The sequence below is a fragment of the Monodelphis domestica genome, chromosome 2, assembly GCF_027887165.1.
Source record: "Monodelphis domestica isolate mMonDom1 chromosome 2, mMonDom1.pri, whole genome shotgun sequence".
NCBI lineage: Eukaryota > Metazoa > Chordata > Mammalia > Didelphimorphia > Didelphidae > Monodelphis > Monodelphis domestica.
The window spans coordinates 200,600,590-200,617,021 of record NC_077228.1 but is presented as its reverse complement, the minus strand read 5'-3'; the positions used below and the strand labels follow the sequence as shown (position 1 = coordinate 200,617,021).

The window sequence follows — 16,432 nt, the reverse complement described above, 5'->3', positions numbered from 1 at the left end:
CAAAGGGAACCTTGTTGAAGTGGAAGAAGAAAAAAATATGGAAGGAAAAAAAAAGACAAAGAAAGAACCCATAGGGAGGCAGCAGTAAAATGGAATTCATGTAAAGAAGGACACAATCAAGAAATTTGAGGAAGAGAGCTTTTAAATTCTTCAAATGTAGCAAGAAATAATTTTAGGAGATGGCTAGGTGGCTCAGTGGATTGAGAGTCAAATTCCAAAGATGGGAGGTCCTGGGTTCAAATCTGATCTTCCTAGCTGTGTGACCCTGGGGGGAAAGTCAGTTAATCCCCATTGCCTAGCCCTTACCACTCTTCTTCCTTGGAACCAATACACAGTATTGATTCTAAGATGGAAGGTAAGGGTTTTAAAAAAATAAAGAGAGACAATTCCAGGTCTCCAGTGGGAAAGCTGGAATATTGAAGACCTCATTTTTTTCCTTTTAAGAATTCTATGGAACGGGAAAGGCCTAGAAGAATGAAGCAAAAATTGTTAATAACCTGTTATAATAGTCCTACAACAGAATTTCATAAAATTTAGACTTGGGGCTTATGAAAAGGCCTTGAGAAAGAAGATGGACAAGAAACCATCAGCAAAAAAGCTCAAGGAAGTAAATAAAAAATGTATCAAGCTGGAGGAGAGAAAGACCCAATGATGCCAGGGTTTATCTTTTGTCTTAAATCTTTCATTTCTTCCTCACAGTTCCATGCCCCTTGCCTTTTGTTTTCCTATCTTCTCTCCTCCCAATTTTATAATTTATTTCTGTTCAGAAATTATCAATGTTTTATAGAATCTGAGCTAAATTTGTTGGTGAATGTTCTTTAAAGAGCTAATACAAGGTATCGAGGTGGCTCAGTGGATAGAGCACCAGGCCTGGAGTCAGGAGTTCCCAAGTTCAAATTTGACCTCAGACGATTCCTAATTATGTGACCCTGGGCAAGTCACAATCCCAATTGCCTAGTATTCACCATTCTTTTGCCTTGGAACTGATACTTGTATCAACTCCAAGAAAGAAGGTAAGGGTTTTTAAAAAATAAAGAACTAATATTATTTACACTTACACACTGATTTAGATTCTAAATCAATCCCCAAACATTAATACATTGCTAGTGGAGTTGTGAATTGATCCAACCATTCTGGAAGGCAATTTGGAACTATGCCCAAAGGGTGCTAAAAGACTGTCTGACCTTTGATCCAGCCATAGCACTGCTGGGTTTGTACCCCAAAGAGATAATAAGGATAAAGACTTGTACAAGAATTTGTGGTGGTAATAAATTGGAAAATGAGGGAATGCCGTCCAATTGGGGAATGGCTGAACAAATTGTGGTATATGTTGGTGATGGAATACTATTGTGCTCAAAGGAATAATAAACTGGAGGAATTCCATGTGAACTGGAATGACCTCCAGGAACTGATGCAGAGTGAGAGGAGCAGAACCAGGAGAACAGTGTACACAGAGAGGGATACACTGTGTTACAATCGAATGCAATGGACTTCTCTACTAGTATCAATGAAATGATCCAGAACAATTTGGAGGGACTTATGAGAAAGAATGTTATCCACATTCAGAGGAAGAACTGTGGGAGTAGAAACACAAAAGGAAAACAACTTCTTGATCACATGAGTCAAGGGGGATATTATTGGGGATGTAGACTCTAAATGATGACCCTAGTGCAAATATCAATAATATGGAATGGGTCTTGATCAATGACACATGTAAAACCCAGTGGAATTAAATGTCAGCTACGGGAGGGGGTTGGGAGAAGGGGAGGGGGGGGAGAATATGAATCTTGTTATCATTGAAAAATATTCTAAATTAACTAATTAAATAAAATTTTCCAAAAATAAAATAAAATAAAATAAACCAATCCCCAAATTCTAGTCAACTTGTAAGGATTTATCACATGCTTGCCAGATATCTATTCAGATTATCTGGGTCCTCTTCTCCCCTTTCCATTGCTTACCATACTCCAGTCACTGAAAATGATGGGAATCAGTCAGATTTTAATGTGATAAGAGTTATTTTACACAAAGACCACAAGGAAAGGATAAATTCACACTGCCAGAAGTGGAGGTCAAAGTTCCTCTCATAGAAGGCACCATACCTGAACCTTCTGGAGTTCAGCATGCATGTCTGAGTTCTGTTTCTGGAGACTAAGACAGTTGTCTTTCAGCTCCTGGTTCTGTTGGCGCAGTTCCTTGTTGAGCTGTTCAATCTCCTCCACTTCTCCCTAGGAAACAATATCTGCTTAGATCCAAAATGAAAAATGACAGATTTCTAATTAGCAAGAGACAATGAGGATCACTCCTGATTGAGATTCACTCTTCCTCCTCTGCCTCAATGAAATGGAGAAATAAATCCAACAAAACATATATATTTCCTGAGTATCAATCACACTCCAGGAACTAGAAGACATTCTGGGTTGATATCTATGAACAATCCTAGAGAGTATCAAGTTCCCAGGCACAGATATTGGCCACTTCTATTGCCTATATCCTTAGTGGCCTCCCTTTTTCTTATCCACCAAACCATACCTCACAGATACCTCAAAATTCAACTATTCCAAATAGCCTTCTATAACAAATCTCACTTAACTCTAAATAATCTTCTCCACCCTCTTAGTATTGTATGGATCGCATTAAATATTTTGCATCAATCAATACATATTTATTGAACACATGCAAGATACCAACAGCTAAGAGTTATGTAACTAAAATATAATAAACCATTTCAGCCCTCAAAGAACTCACAATCCAGTTGGGATTTGAAAGCACATATACATAGACACACACAAATAAGAGAATTGGACAGCATATTAATTTCAGAGAAAGTAAAGATCAGTTATTATTATATAGCTTGTTAATATATATATATTTAAAACCCCTACCTTCTGTCTTAGAGCCAATACTGTGTATTGGCTCCAAGGCAGAAGAGTGGTAAGGGCTAGGCAATGGGGGTCAAGTGACTTGCCCAGGGTCACACAGCTGGGAAGTGTCTGAGACCAGATTTGAAACTAGGACCTTTCATCTCTAGCCTGGCTTTCAATCCACTGAGCCACCCAGCTGCCCCCTTGTTAATATTTTTAAGATAATTCAGGTTCACAAATTTAGGCTCTCTAACTAGAATGGAAGGTCTCTAAAGACAGAAGCCTCTGTCTTTTGTATTTCTTCATTATCAGCTATTCAATAATCAAAAAAAAAGTATACAGACTCTGACCCAGTATTTGGTAATAAACTATATGGCAAGTGAACGTCTATAGCTTACATAGATAATTTTTCTGTTTTCCTATCTCTTCCTCCACATTGGAAGGGTTTCTCTTAACATGAGAAGGAGAATGAATATAGACAAGCCACAGCAAAATGATGAGGGGTGGGGAGAAGAATGGAGTACCTGAGTAGTGACCACCAGGATGTCCTCCTCACTTTCTGGACGGAACTGGAAAGGAACACTGGCCCCCCGGACAACACCGTCTTGATCCACATAGCAGAACTGATAATATTCATCATCTTTGGGTAGGTAGTAAGCTGAAAAGACAGTCATATAACTTCATTCAAAGGGGAGCTCCACAGGCAGGAAATCTTGAACCTGGGAGAACCTTGTATTCTTTATGGAAAATTAATACAGAAACTAGGGTCAGAGGTCACAAGTTCAGCTAAGGTCATCAATGTAGCACTGCTTGACTGACCCAGATGTTGTGATGGTTAAGAAAGGTTCTTTCTAAGGCCACTATATATGCCAGGAGAACAAGGCCTGTTGACAGGGGCAGGGCTGCTGACTCTCAACACTACTTCTTACCTTTAAACTGCACTTGTTGCTGCAAGGATGATTTACTGTGGAGGTCAGCAGGCAAAGCAGCCCACATAAAGGTGTAGTATTCTCGGGTTGTCTTCCATCCTACCTAGAATGACAAAGGAAGGACAAAAGCAATTCAGCAAGCATTTATTTGCTAAGCACAGAGCACCATGACAGAGGTTGGAAGGGCTACAAAGTTGAGATAAGGCACAATTCCTATCCTCATGGAAAGAGAAATAAGACAGATGTATAGATAACTACAATAAAAATGTTGCATGAAGGCTTAATAAACTCAGGATTATAAAACAATGGGGAAGGAACAATAATGATTCAATAACAATTACTAGGAAAATTGGAGATGGCGAAAAATAAGATTAGATCTGTTTCTCCCACTATATATGATAATAAATTCTAAATGGAGTCATGATCTAAATACAAAAAAGTTCATCACTATAAAAAGTCAGAAGAAAAAAGAATGACACAGCTGTAGAAAGAAGGAAAATTCTTATTTATCACACAAATTGTTCGAAAATACTGGTACAAGCCATGAAATTGATTACATGAAAATAAAGAAGTTGGAAGAGACAAAGGAAAAATTCACTGGGGAGGGAACTTAAAGGAATAAAGGCATATTTGAAAATAAATGTGAACTAAAATTAAAAAGTATCAATAAAACTTTAAAAAAGATAGGAACAAACAATTCATGAAGGAAGGGACACAAATTACTAATGATCACTTAAAATTAATCAAACTTTATAAAGTCAGAGACCTCAAAATTAAACAACTGAAGTATCATCTTACAATGGATCAAATGGGTAAAAGGTTTAAAAATGACAAAATTCATTATTGGTGGACCTGTTAATTAATCACATCTTAACCACAAATGTTTTACTAACTTCTTTTTTTTTTTACTAATGGGGCAAACACTTTGGAAATCAAGAATACAATACAAAATAAAAGATACAAAACTGATCACTGAACCAGTGATCCCACTGATTAAGTCTTCCTAATCATGTTAGTAAATGGGTGGAAAAAGGTAAAACAAGTAACTTTATATGTGACAGTAAAAAAGCTGGACAGTATACATGTCAAATAACAGAAGTAGCTAAATAAATTGTAGTATGAATACCAATGAAATGAAATATTATGCCCTAAGAACTTATTAATGAAATGAAGAAAACTTTACATGAAATACCATGAAGTAAATGAAACTGCATCAGAACAATATGTAATTATATAAAAATAGCAAATAAACTAAAGAAGCATACCTCCCCACTGCCTTTGAAGAAGTAGGCATCCATGTGTGTTGAATACTCCAACACCACCAGACATTTTTGAAGACAGCTAGGGTGGCATATTGAATAGAGTGCTAGGCCTGGAGCCAGAAGGTCTGAGTACAAACGATTTACCCTTAGACACTCACTAGCTATGTTGACATTATTCATGAAAACTTGCCTATTCTTTTCTCAAATGTTTATTAGGGATGCCTTTAAGAGCATTAACTCTTCTTATTTTCCTGAAGATTTTGTGGCAATGAGAAAGTATGAATTAGTGGTTACTGACATCCCTGTCTGTGGGAGTACTGAGTGTGATTTTTTTCCTCCAATCACTTATATTCCTCTCTTTCAAATTTCTTGAGAATCAGACCCTTAGTGTCTTCCAAATTGTGCTTCCCCTAGAAAAGACCCTCCATGTATAATCTGTTCTGACCAATCTTCTTCTTATCTTGGTTTCCTTTAGTAATATATTTACTTTCTCATGTTAGTATATAGGAGTCCCAATGTGATGATTTTACTATCATCAATGATTCTAATCTGAAAACTGAAACAAAATTCCATTTTTTTAACTCCAATGTTCTCCTGGTAAGACTATCTTCAAACCATGGGATACTGCAATCTCCAAAATTTCAGGTTGTCCTAAAAGTAATGGGGAAACACGTGGAACCTAAAGGTAGGTTATAGCATATTCCAAATGGTGAACTAGTCTCCAAAAAAAAAAAGATTAAGGTCAGCAAGGGTCAGAAATCACAAATGGGTTTCAAGCTATATGACTGAAGGGAAAGCCCACCCTGAGGAACTCATGGATTCATCATGGTAAGTTTATCCTACATATCTCTGATTTTGCCAGTGCTTGTGGTATGCCTTGGCCTGAGAGCTGTCAGACATCTAGATTTGCTTCTTTTTCTTTGTATAAAGCCACATGTAATACATAATTAATGAAGGCTTTTTGGTGATAATGACTATGATTCAATGACTATTAGGGGCCTTTCAAGACACTAATGGAAATAAAACATTTATGACAGAAAACTCATTAGGTGGAAAAGGTGGAACAAAACAAGTGCCAGAAAGGTAAAAAACCCACCCAAATCAGCTATGGAAGAAGAGCATGTCAGAGAAAAGACAGGGATTCATAGCACCTTCAGCAGAAAATAATTAACAAAATCAGCTTATATTTTGTAACTGCCCAAGCTCAGTGGGGAAAGAGAGAACTAAAAATAAATTCAACTTTAGTTTATTAAAAAGTTAAAGTAGAGTTGAAAAGGCCACATTGAAAACTTACAGAACACACTAGGGCATGTTTTAGTGTCTAATTAGCATACACCCCAGTTGCTATGAGCAAGTTAAGAGACATCATGACCTGAGGAGGTCCACAAAAACTGGGATTTTATAGAGTCCTCATTCACATCCTGCAGTTTCTTAATGCTCTGTGTCCAAAATATCATGTTGGAAAACCTCAGAGTTACAGCTGCCTCCAAAAAGAGGGGCTATTTTTATTTTTGTATGATTCCTATTCTTTGGTTTCTTCACTGGAGTAGGGCTAAGAGAGTGTCTCTGGCCTTGATGCTATGAATCTGTGCCTCTAAAACAAGGCTGTTTCCTTCTCTTGGGCCTTAGCCATTTTTGAATGGATAAGAAAAGAGGTTAGCTCAGGAAACAGTTAAATGGAATGAACAGATTTCAAACAGGGAGATCTGAGATCTAGTATCAGCTCAATCACTGGTTTGCGAGGTTCCTTATTTGTAAAATGGTTCCTACTATTGCTATTCTCACATCCTGCCTCAGAGAAGGAAATTAATTCATACAGAGAGGTCCTTAGAAGTCAGAAATGAAGAACGGAACTATAAGGTATTGTCAAGTCTTACAGTCAAGTCTCAGTTACCTATTTTATTTCCCATGATGCCCACCACACAAAAAATGCTTCACTCATGAGGATTTAAAAAAAAAATACTATTCTGGTTCCAAACCAGGGATCCAAGTGGACTAAATTTCTGTCTCTGACAGTGGCTCAAAGGGGAAATTTATGGAGAAGACAATAGCATTTCATGAGTTTATCCCTAATCTCCTTTAATAAAAAAGATATGGGTCTATTATAAATTAATTCAACTCTCTGAAATATTTAAACATTTTTATATTTTTGTGAAATTCTACCATATTTTAGAATAAAAAATTCAACATCATGGAATCACAGAAGTGAAGTCGATATTATGGATCATCTGGACTAATCTTTGTCAAAACATGATGAAACTGAAGTGACAGAAATCAACTGACTGTCCAAGTAAGTAAATCAGTTATTTTTCCTAGTTAGCCAACTAGTAATAAAACTACAATCCTGATTTCAATCTAATTAATCTTTTTACAATGCCATTTATCACACAAATTACTACTTTCTATGTCAAGGATTTTCCTTCAGACTTTGAGAGCTCCAAAAATAGTTTGTGAATTTGTCCATTTTCACCAATTCATAATTTAATACACTAAAGCTTCTCACATTTGTATAATGTTTTATGGTACGCTAAGCATAGCTTTCACAATAAAATTATGAGGCAAGCACTGCAAGTATCACTAATCCCATTTTAAAGATGAGGAAATTAAGGCACAGAAAAATTAACTGGTTGGTCCATGGTAATACAGCTAGGATCTGAACCCAGAACTACTTATCATCTTGCTTCTCAAAATGAAACTGCAAATGTCAAAACTTCAACATGGTTATAAAAATACCACTATCCTCCCCCTTTAATTTTCCCCTCTCCAAACAAAGCTAGTTTATCTTCTTGTCTCAGTAATCTGTCCTCACATGTAAATTGCTCTATCCCCTTGATCCTCTTTTCCTCTTCTCTTGTAGTGTGAGAAATTATTGATTTATTGATCTATCCCCTTGTTTATTTCCAATCAATATTATCCAGTTTAGTGTTATTACATAGGGGAAGTGATTATCATTTTTGTATTTATCCACCCACACATCTAGTCATATTTAGTTGAGGTTAATCTATATTAATTATATTTAGGATGACTGAATCAGATTAAGGACCCTTTTTCTTATATTGGATTTATGCTGAGGAGAGGATCTCCACCCTGAGCAAAATCTGGAGCCAATCTCCACCCTGAAACTTGACTATCCAGATTTAGGATGTTAAATACATTCTAATACTGTGGAAAGTCCCCCAGTTATTTTAGGAGTCCCTCTGCTTTTGCTACTCCCTACAGTTGTCCAACATGGGAGGTGTCCTGCCTGTTGGCCCTTAGTCATCAGAGATGGCTTATGCCTACCCCATCCTGGGATCACTTATGTTGGCATCTGTCTTGCTAGACTTGCTGGTAGACCCACCTGTTGACCAATGATATTTTATGTTTTATTCTCCCTCTTCTGTAACATCTAGGTTTTATTAAAGCATTATAAAAACCTGTGCCCTAGATGAAGGGGCATCTCAAGACCATGAGAAAGATCTGTAATCCTATTCATTGAAGAGGGCTTGAAGCTTCTCTGTCTCAGTGATTTTCTTTGTAGATTGAACAGATTTTTGGAGCACAGAAGTATCCTTATTTCTCTACTGAGATGTAGCAACCTGAAATTATATGTATTATCTCAGAAGCAGAAACACTATGGTGGGGATTTCTTTGGTTTATTGAGTTCTGGTTTCTTTTTACAAAGGCAAGATTACCAATGACCCATGTAAAACCCAGAGGAATTGCGTGTCAGCTGCGGGAGGGGGGTTATGGGAGAACAGGGAAAGAACATGAATCTTGTAACCATGGAAAAAATTCTAAATTAATTAAATAAAATTTTCAAACAACAACAACAACAAAAACCAAAAGCAAGATTACTGTTTGGTTCCAAATATCTTTCCTGATAACATTTCTATTATCAATTGGTAGTGTGTATTCAGGAAATACAACCACATTTTTAATACTAGTCTACACAAATGGAAATTTCAGGATGTTTCTTGTTGCAAAATAAAATCACAAAATGCATTCAAAGCCTGATCAAGTGATTTCCCCCCCTCTAGTTTTAATTATGGCACTATTACATAAAAGGATGAAAAATGTAGCACAACTTTTACTCTGTCCCATGCTTCTAAGATAGCAAACCCTCAGCTGAGGTCTTAGAATGATAGTTGTACCAGGAAACTTATATTATTCTGAAGGTTCAAAATCCTGCAGCCTAAGAAGGTACCCCTAAGGAGGTTAGTGATATTTTGGCTATATCTATCCATACGTATGTCAGGCTTATTGTGTTTGGGTTGATTCAATCAATGGGCTTGGCATTCCAAACAACAGAGAAAAAGAAGCTGAGTGTTTTATTTTTTTACAGAGGGGGTGTATGTTTGTGTGTGTGTCTACATGAGTGAAGAAATGACAACCCCTTCTTCACTGCAAGCAAGAATGGTGTCTGGTTTGAGAAGCATCAGTACAAAGGCATACAACATACAGATGTCAAACCAAAGGTCATTACAATTGCAACTATGCAATATAAATAGCAAGATTTTACTTTCAACAATTCATTTCTGAAACACACAAATTTGCAAGAGATTGTAGTGATGGGGTATGTATATTTGTGTGGCTATAATAAAAAATTAACAGTGCTTCTTGATTGTCAGGGTGATTAAACATTGAGAAAGGGTTGCAAAATAAAATCATGAACTCTTTGTCTTTAGAGATCTTTAAAAAAAAGCATAGAGAAGATTTCTTGTCTTGGGCTAATTTAGGCAAAGACTTCAACAAAGTAAGGAGCTGTAACAGATGACCTCTCAAAGGTTATGGCACTATGAAATTTCAAATAGCTAGGAGCTTTATTTCAGAAATAATAAAGACAGAGGAACACTGTCAAAGGAGCTATGTTAGCTATACCAGTACTAAATAACACATTTAAATCTCTATTAGCTAAGCTAGTATGGGAGAAGAAAGAGAACAGAGGGATGGAAGGGAAAGGTGGAAATTCAGAGAAGATAATTTTAAAAATAATTTAGAATGCATTGTAACATTTTGGGAGAACAAAATATCTTGTTTTGGTATGGCTCAAGCTAATGACGAAAATAAGTTTGTATTAGAAGACAGTCTAGGATTTTTAAAACTGGCTGCTTTTCAAAAAAATTCACAATGTTGGTGACATACACAAGAATAATAAAGTTTAATCTATAATTTTCATTCATAAGCTCTTAGTACTTAAAAGTTCTAATCACTTACCCTAAAGATGCCAACCCAGTCCTTCCGGCGGGGAATAAAATGCTGGGTGAGGGTGTAATGGCATGTGATGTCTCCCCCTGGGATGTAAAACTTCTCCACACTGTTAAAGATGATCTGAGAAAAATGGCAATGATCCAGAAGGACAGCTGATGTTGGGGGCTCCTCGCCTGTCTCTTCCATGGTGAGTGTCCTGTACAGGAATATGGGACAGGGTAAGACATGAAAAAGTGGCTGTAGTAATGAGAGGGAACATTTTGTACACATCTGAGGTGAGTCCAGAAAGTACAAGCCTGACAATTATGTGGAACACAACTATCTTCCTATTTCAAGATACTTCACTTGTGATTTCTGCTGCCAAAGGAAACTTGCTATTATTTTCTTTCTTTCTTTTAAAAATTCTGAACATAAAACAAAAAAGAGAAGAAAAACAACATTTTCATATATAAAGGAACAGAAAAAAAAATCCTAAAATGGCTAATATTATGAATGGTTGGTTGTTTGTTTTTTAAACTCTTACCTTACTGTGTATTGGTGCCAAGGCAGAAGAGTGGTAAGGGCTAGGCAATAGGGGTTAAGTGACTTGCCCAGGGTCACACAGCTAGAATGTGTCTGAGACCAGATTTGAACCTAGGACCTCCTGTCTCTAGGTCTGGCTCTCAATACACTGAGCTACCCAGCTGCCCATTTTTGTTTTTAAATAAAAGTAACATGTTCCTTTTAAAGGTAGCCTGCTTATTGGTGTTTCCTTCCAAACTTTATCCTATTATTTTCAACCATCCTACCATGATCCACTCTCTTCTCCAAAAATACTAGGTCTCCACCTCCTCTGCTAGAATTCAGTTTGTTTGCCTTGAGCCAAGAATATCATATGGAAAACAGATAAGAAAAGTGGTTTACAAGTAAAAGCAGTATACAAAACACAAAAAGTAAATATATTATGATAAACCTACCCCCACCTCAACCATTCACAAGTTACACCCTATAATGAAAATAAAAATCCCTCCAATTCTTTGCTGAGCAGCACAGAACTATGACTCACACACTGTAGGAACTCAATAAATATTTATTGGACTGGATGGAGGCAACAATCCTACACATGCAAAAACCATGTTATTCCTTATAAAAATCGTATGTTGGAACAAGGCAATATATACCCGCTACAAGGGGAATCAACAACAAAGGAATATGGCTGCTTGTTTGGCCCCAGCTACCCTATTTCCTGGTCTTACCTGATACAACAGCTGTAAGGCCTTCTCTGTATTCCAATAAAATTTTGGTGGTGTTATTCTGTTTTGGTAAGGAAAGGGTTAGGAAAGAAGAATTTCATGTGGTGAATTAGTTTCTTAGGCTTACAAGGAAGCGATGCAATTCAGTTTGTGAAATGTGGAAAGCCCACATCCTTAATTTTAATCTCAGATCTGCTTTTCTGAGAGAGAAAACCACTTTCCACATGAGGTTAGGACTTATTTCCTGAGGATAAATCACCTCCTATGTGATTAGAATCTTTCAGTGGTGTTATGACAGAGTGAGAATACTCTTGGAATGCATTGTATTTCTAAGGGCATCCCAGACTCAATAAAAGCCCTTTTTTCAGGCCTAGTAACAACAATCTAGCCAAGCATCCGGGACTGTCCAGTTCTTTTCACCAATTTTTTGTTGTTTAATCATCTTGGTTGTTTTTGATTCTTTGTGACTCCATTTGAATGCTCTTGGCAAAGATGCTAGAGTGGCCTGCCATTTCCTTCTCTAGCTCATTTTATAGAGGAGGAAATTCAGGCCAAAAAGTTAAAGTGAATTCCTCAGGCTCATACAGCTAGTGTCTGAGGTTATATTTGAACTTGGGAAGATGAGTCTTTCTGACTCCAGGTCTGGCACTCCATCCACTTAGCTGCCCCTATTTAGTATAATTTCAAAGGAAGCTAGTTTAGTTAAATAACTATCTAGGAAATTTGGGAAATAAGAGCCAAGATCCTAGTCTTGACCTTCAACTTGCTTGCCTGCCCTGAGGCAAAATATTTAACATGAGATAAAGCTTAAGGAAGAAGCAGGTTAAGACTCTGCCATCTGGGGCAACTAGATAGCACAATGGACAGAGCCCCAGGTTTAGAGTTAGAAGGATCTGAGTTCAAATTTGAATTCAGACACTTTATAGCTGTCATTTAACCTGGATTGCCAAATCATTACTGCTCTTCAGTCTTAGAACTGATACTACCACAGAAGGTAAGGGTTTTAAAAAATATTAACAGACTCCATAAGGTAAAATTTCAGATTTCTGATATTTTACCCACTTCACAGAACTCATGAAGATTTGAACAGAACCCCATGTATTTGTAAGGAACTCAACCAGCCTTGAAATGATGTATAGAAATGTATCTTCCTAGATAGACAAGTCAAATAGCTGGAGAGTAAGGAAGAGGAAGCAAGTAGAATAATGGCATAGAGACAGATATGATGATAAACCAGTTGTTTGTTTCCTCCCTGTAGAATAAGAAAGGCTAAGTTTGTGTGCCTAAGAACATAATGATACCAGTCAAGGCAGTTGGGAAGTACCCATTTAGTCTCTCTTCCTGGAAGAATGACATCAGCTAATTTTCAATAAATGTAAGGAAGATGGAGACAACTTGACCCAAATCTCTCCCAAAATGTAAAAAAGAAACACCGAGATACTGAGATTATTTGAGCATGAATTGCTCTTCCCCTTTAAATAGATTGTAGCAACTAACAAATATTGACAATTACTGATAATATTATATTATTAGTCGTGGAACTAATGAAGTGAGTTGAGAGAGAAGGGAAAAATAGATGAGGAAAAGTGGGAAAATTTTAAAATAAAAGTTTAAGAAACTTTGGATAGGTGGAATAAAGTAGCCAAGTAAGATAAAATCAGGCCATATATTTCCAAATTTGATCTTTTAATAGCGAGGCTCCTGATTTCTAAGAAAGCCTGACACAATTCCATCTACTGGATTAATGCACAAAAATAATGCACTATCCTTGAAAGAGTTAAGAACAGAAAAAGGTAAAAATAAAAAGTCCTTTTGCATGACCCTGCAAACTCAGGTGATGCTTAGTTTTACATTTCTTTAGGAATCAAAAAAGGAAGGAATATATAGAATTGATTTATAAAATCTCCCTTGTACTGCTTCCCCCAAAAGCAACCAAATCAACTACAGTTTTGTTAAGATTTGTCCTTATGGATAAACTATAATCAAGGAATGATACAGTTAAAAACAGCAAAGTAAATGTCCTACAGGATAATCAGATAGCAAGAAAAGATCAATTTATACAAAAGCATTCATAGCAACATTATTTGTCACTTTTTTAAAAAGCTAGAAACAGAAAATGAATAACAAAATTCTAATTAAATACAATAATAAACAATATTATATTGTCAAAGAGAAAGAACATATGCTGTTAACTGCTTTACATTAAATTAACTCCTTTCTTGGGTATTCTTTGTAGTGTAAAGAAAGGGCTTGTTGTATCAGAACAAATATCAATAATTTTTTAAATGGTTAGCAAAAATGTTCACATTACCTTTTCACCCAGTGGGTGGGGCTGTTTCAGGAGAAATTAAACTGCCATTTCAAGAAAAATGAAACTATTTGAAGATCCTCTAGTTCAGCTCATAGAGCACAACCAATGCACAGGAAGTCAAAGAACAAATCAATCCTTGATTATCTGTACTAATTTGGGTTAGTAAATGAATGAATAAGTAAAACCTCCAAATGGGATATTTTTTTAGAGTCGCCTCACCAAATATTATCAAGATTCTGTCCACTAAACCCTTCTCAGCAGTTAACAAAAAGGTAAATAGCCATATTAGCCTTAATTTTCTCTGCCTCTGGGGGAAAGAATAAATATATCATCCTTTGTACTCAGTATGGACCATGAAAAAAACTACAGATAGATGGATTCAATTCTTGTCAAAAAGACCGTAGTGTGACTTGCTATTAATAGGCAAATTGCCATGATATAAGTGAAGAATCTCTACCAGGGCCATGAAATGGTGACTTGATAAGACCTTGTACAATGCAACCAAAAAAATCATGGCTGAGGCTATAAACGGTATATTTGATTACTATACTTTGAATTAACTTAGCTTTTTTGGAGCAAGGAACTCTCAGAACTCTAAGAGATGATTCCCCATTTCCCTATAATTGTGGATTTTTTCTTTAAAAGGCATAAATGAATTTTTCCTTTCAAATACATTTTTAGTGATATCTTTTTGTTTTCATATTGCCTAAATTCCACTCCTTAGCGCCTTCTCCAGAAGCTATCTCTAATAATAAATGTCTTGAAAAAAGAGGAAGAGAAAAAATTCAATAAAACCAATTAACAGAAAAAAAAACTGTAGTTATTTGCAGTGTTCCATACCCCTAGACCCTCTACTTCTACAAAGGAGCAGGGGGAAGTATCTTCTAATATTTCTTATTTGAAGCCATTAAAATTCTGTAACATTCAGTTTTGTGGTTATTCTTCTTTTTACTTACGGTGTTCTAGTCATTTTGTATGTTGTTTCCCTGGCTCTGCTTATTTCACTTTGTATTATTAGTTCATATGTCTTTCCAGGCTTTTCTGTATTTATCATATCTGTCATTCTTATAGCACATTAATATTCCATTACCATTCTAGTACATGTGATTCATGTACCACAATTTGTTTAGCCCTTTTTTAATCAATGGATGTCCATTTTGTTTCTAGTTCTTTGCTCCCATAAAAAGTGTTAAAACATTTCAGTGTATGTGGAGTCTTTCTTTTTGTCATTGACCTCCTTGGGATATATGTCCAGCAGTGCAATCTCTGAATCAAAAAAAGGTAGGGACATTTTAATCATTTTGTTTTCCAGAATGATTATATCAATTCACAGCTCTACTAACAATACATTTGCCTTTCCAACCTATTTTGACATCCATGCCAATTTTCTGAGTGTGAAGTGAAATCTGAGTTGTTTAGATTTGAAATTTTCTTTTTAGTGATTTGGAGAATTCTATAATGTGGTTGGTAGTAGTTCACAATTCTTTTTGAGAATCATTGATTCACATTCTTTGACCACTTCCCTATTTAGAGAAAGGTGATAGCTTCTAATCTTGAGGTAGCTGAGGCAATGAGGACTACTCAGTGGGAGAGAACCAGGAAGTTTGCTGCTTTAGCTCAAATGTGTATCAATTTGTCTGGGAAAAGAAGACAACTTCTAAATAGGCACAGTCCTCTATAGGAAATCTACTATTTCAGTGTAATGTCAGGCTTTGCTGGAAGGATTTGGAATTGAGTCTTCTCAAACATCCTGAGTGAAGTTTCATTGGTCTGTAAAGCTCCCATTCAGTAGGCCTGATATGAGTTGTATTTTTAGTAGTGGGTATGGGTTGTGCTAATTCATTTTCCTACTTCCCCATTTTTTGTTCCCCAAGCAATTACTGACTGCCTTGGCATCGAGCATGAGTAGTATTTTCTTTCTAATATTTCATTTACTGTATTAAAAAAAATTCTTTAGTTCCTTATTGCCTATTGAAAAGCATCGTGGCATGGTAGAGGGAATGTTGGACTCCTCCTGAGGTTCTTATCTGAGGATCACAGCCAAATAAATAAGTTAAACTCTGAGTCTCTGTTTCTTCATCTGTTTAATGGTGATGATAAAGTTGAGGAAAGCACTTTCTGTGTAAATCTGAGTTACTATTATGAAAGGTAGAGTTGTGCAAGGGGAAGTGAGAGATTTGGAGTCAAAAGTATTTTAACAACAGAAGATAGAACACTGAGCCTGGAGTCATAAAGTCCTTAAGTTCAAATCTGACCTCAGACACTTACTAGCAAGGTGACTCTCTTGGCAAGTCATTTAAAATGTTTGCCTCCGTTTCCTTATCTGTTAAATGGTAATAACTGCTCCTGTCTCAAAAAGATTTTAGGATCAAATGAAGTAATATTTGTAAATCCCTTAGCACTGTGCCTGGCATGTAGTAAGAAATGTGAGATATTATTAGCTAGCTATTGCTTCAATTATTTATGCATTTACTCTCTTCTTACTTAAATTAAAAGCTACTTAAGAAGTCAGGTCAGGAGAAAACATTCAAATAAACGTATAATGAACTGGCTAAGAAAGGGATCAGAGATAACTTGTTAAGGTCAGAATAAGTAGAGAAGGGAAATTGGCAATTCTCCAGTAAGACATTAAATAGTGTGACTA

The 16,432-nt window shown here is 36.2% G+C and overlaps 1 protein-coding gene across 8 annotated transcripts in view; it reads right to left on the bottom strand.

Annotated features, from left to right (window-relative positions):
• Positions 1-16,432, bottom strand: part of CALCOCO2 (calcium binding and coiled-coil domain 2) — a 46,689-nt gene that overhangs the window by 11,272 nt on the left and 18,985 nt on the right. For 7 of the 8 annotated variants that reach the window (XM_056816865.1, XM_056816866.1, XM_056816868.1 and 4 more), the window contains exons 2-5: positions 10,252-10,441; positions 3,794-3,896; positions 3,389-3,522; positions 2,103-2,228 (exon numbers count right to left, since the gene is read on the bottom strand). In XM_056816865.1, the coding sequence (XP_056672843.1) occupies positions 2,103-2,228; positions 3,389-3,522; positions 3,794-3,896; positions 10,252-10,441 (553 nt within the window). Of the gene's footprint in view, positions 1-2,102; positions 2,229-3,388; positions 3,523-3,793; positions 3,897-10,251; positions 10,442-11,480; positions 11,534-16,432 lie in introns of those variants that run through there. The other variant, XM_056816870.1, reaches the window with a different exon arrangement.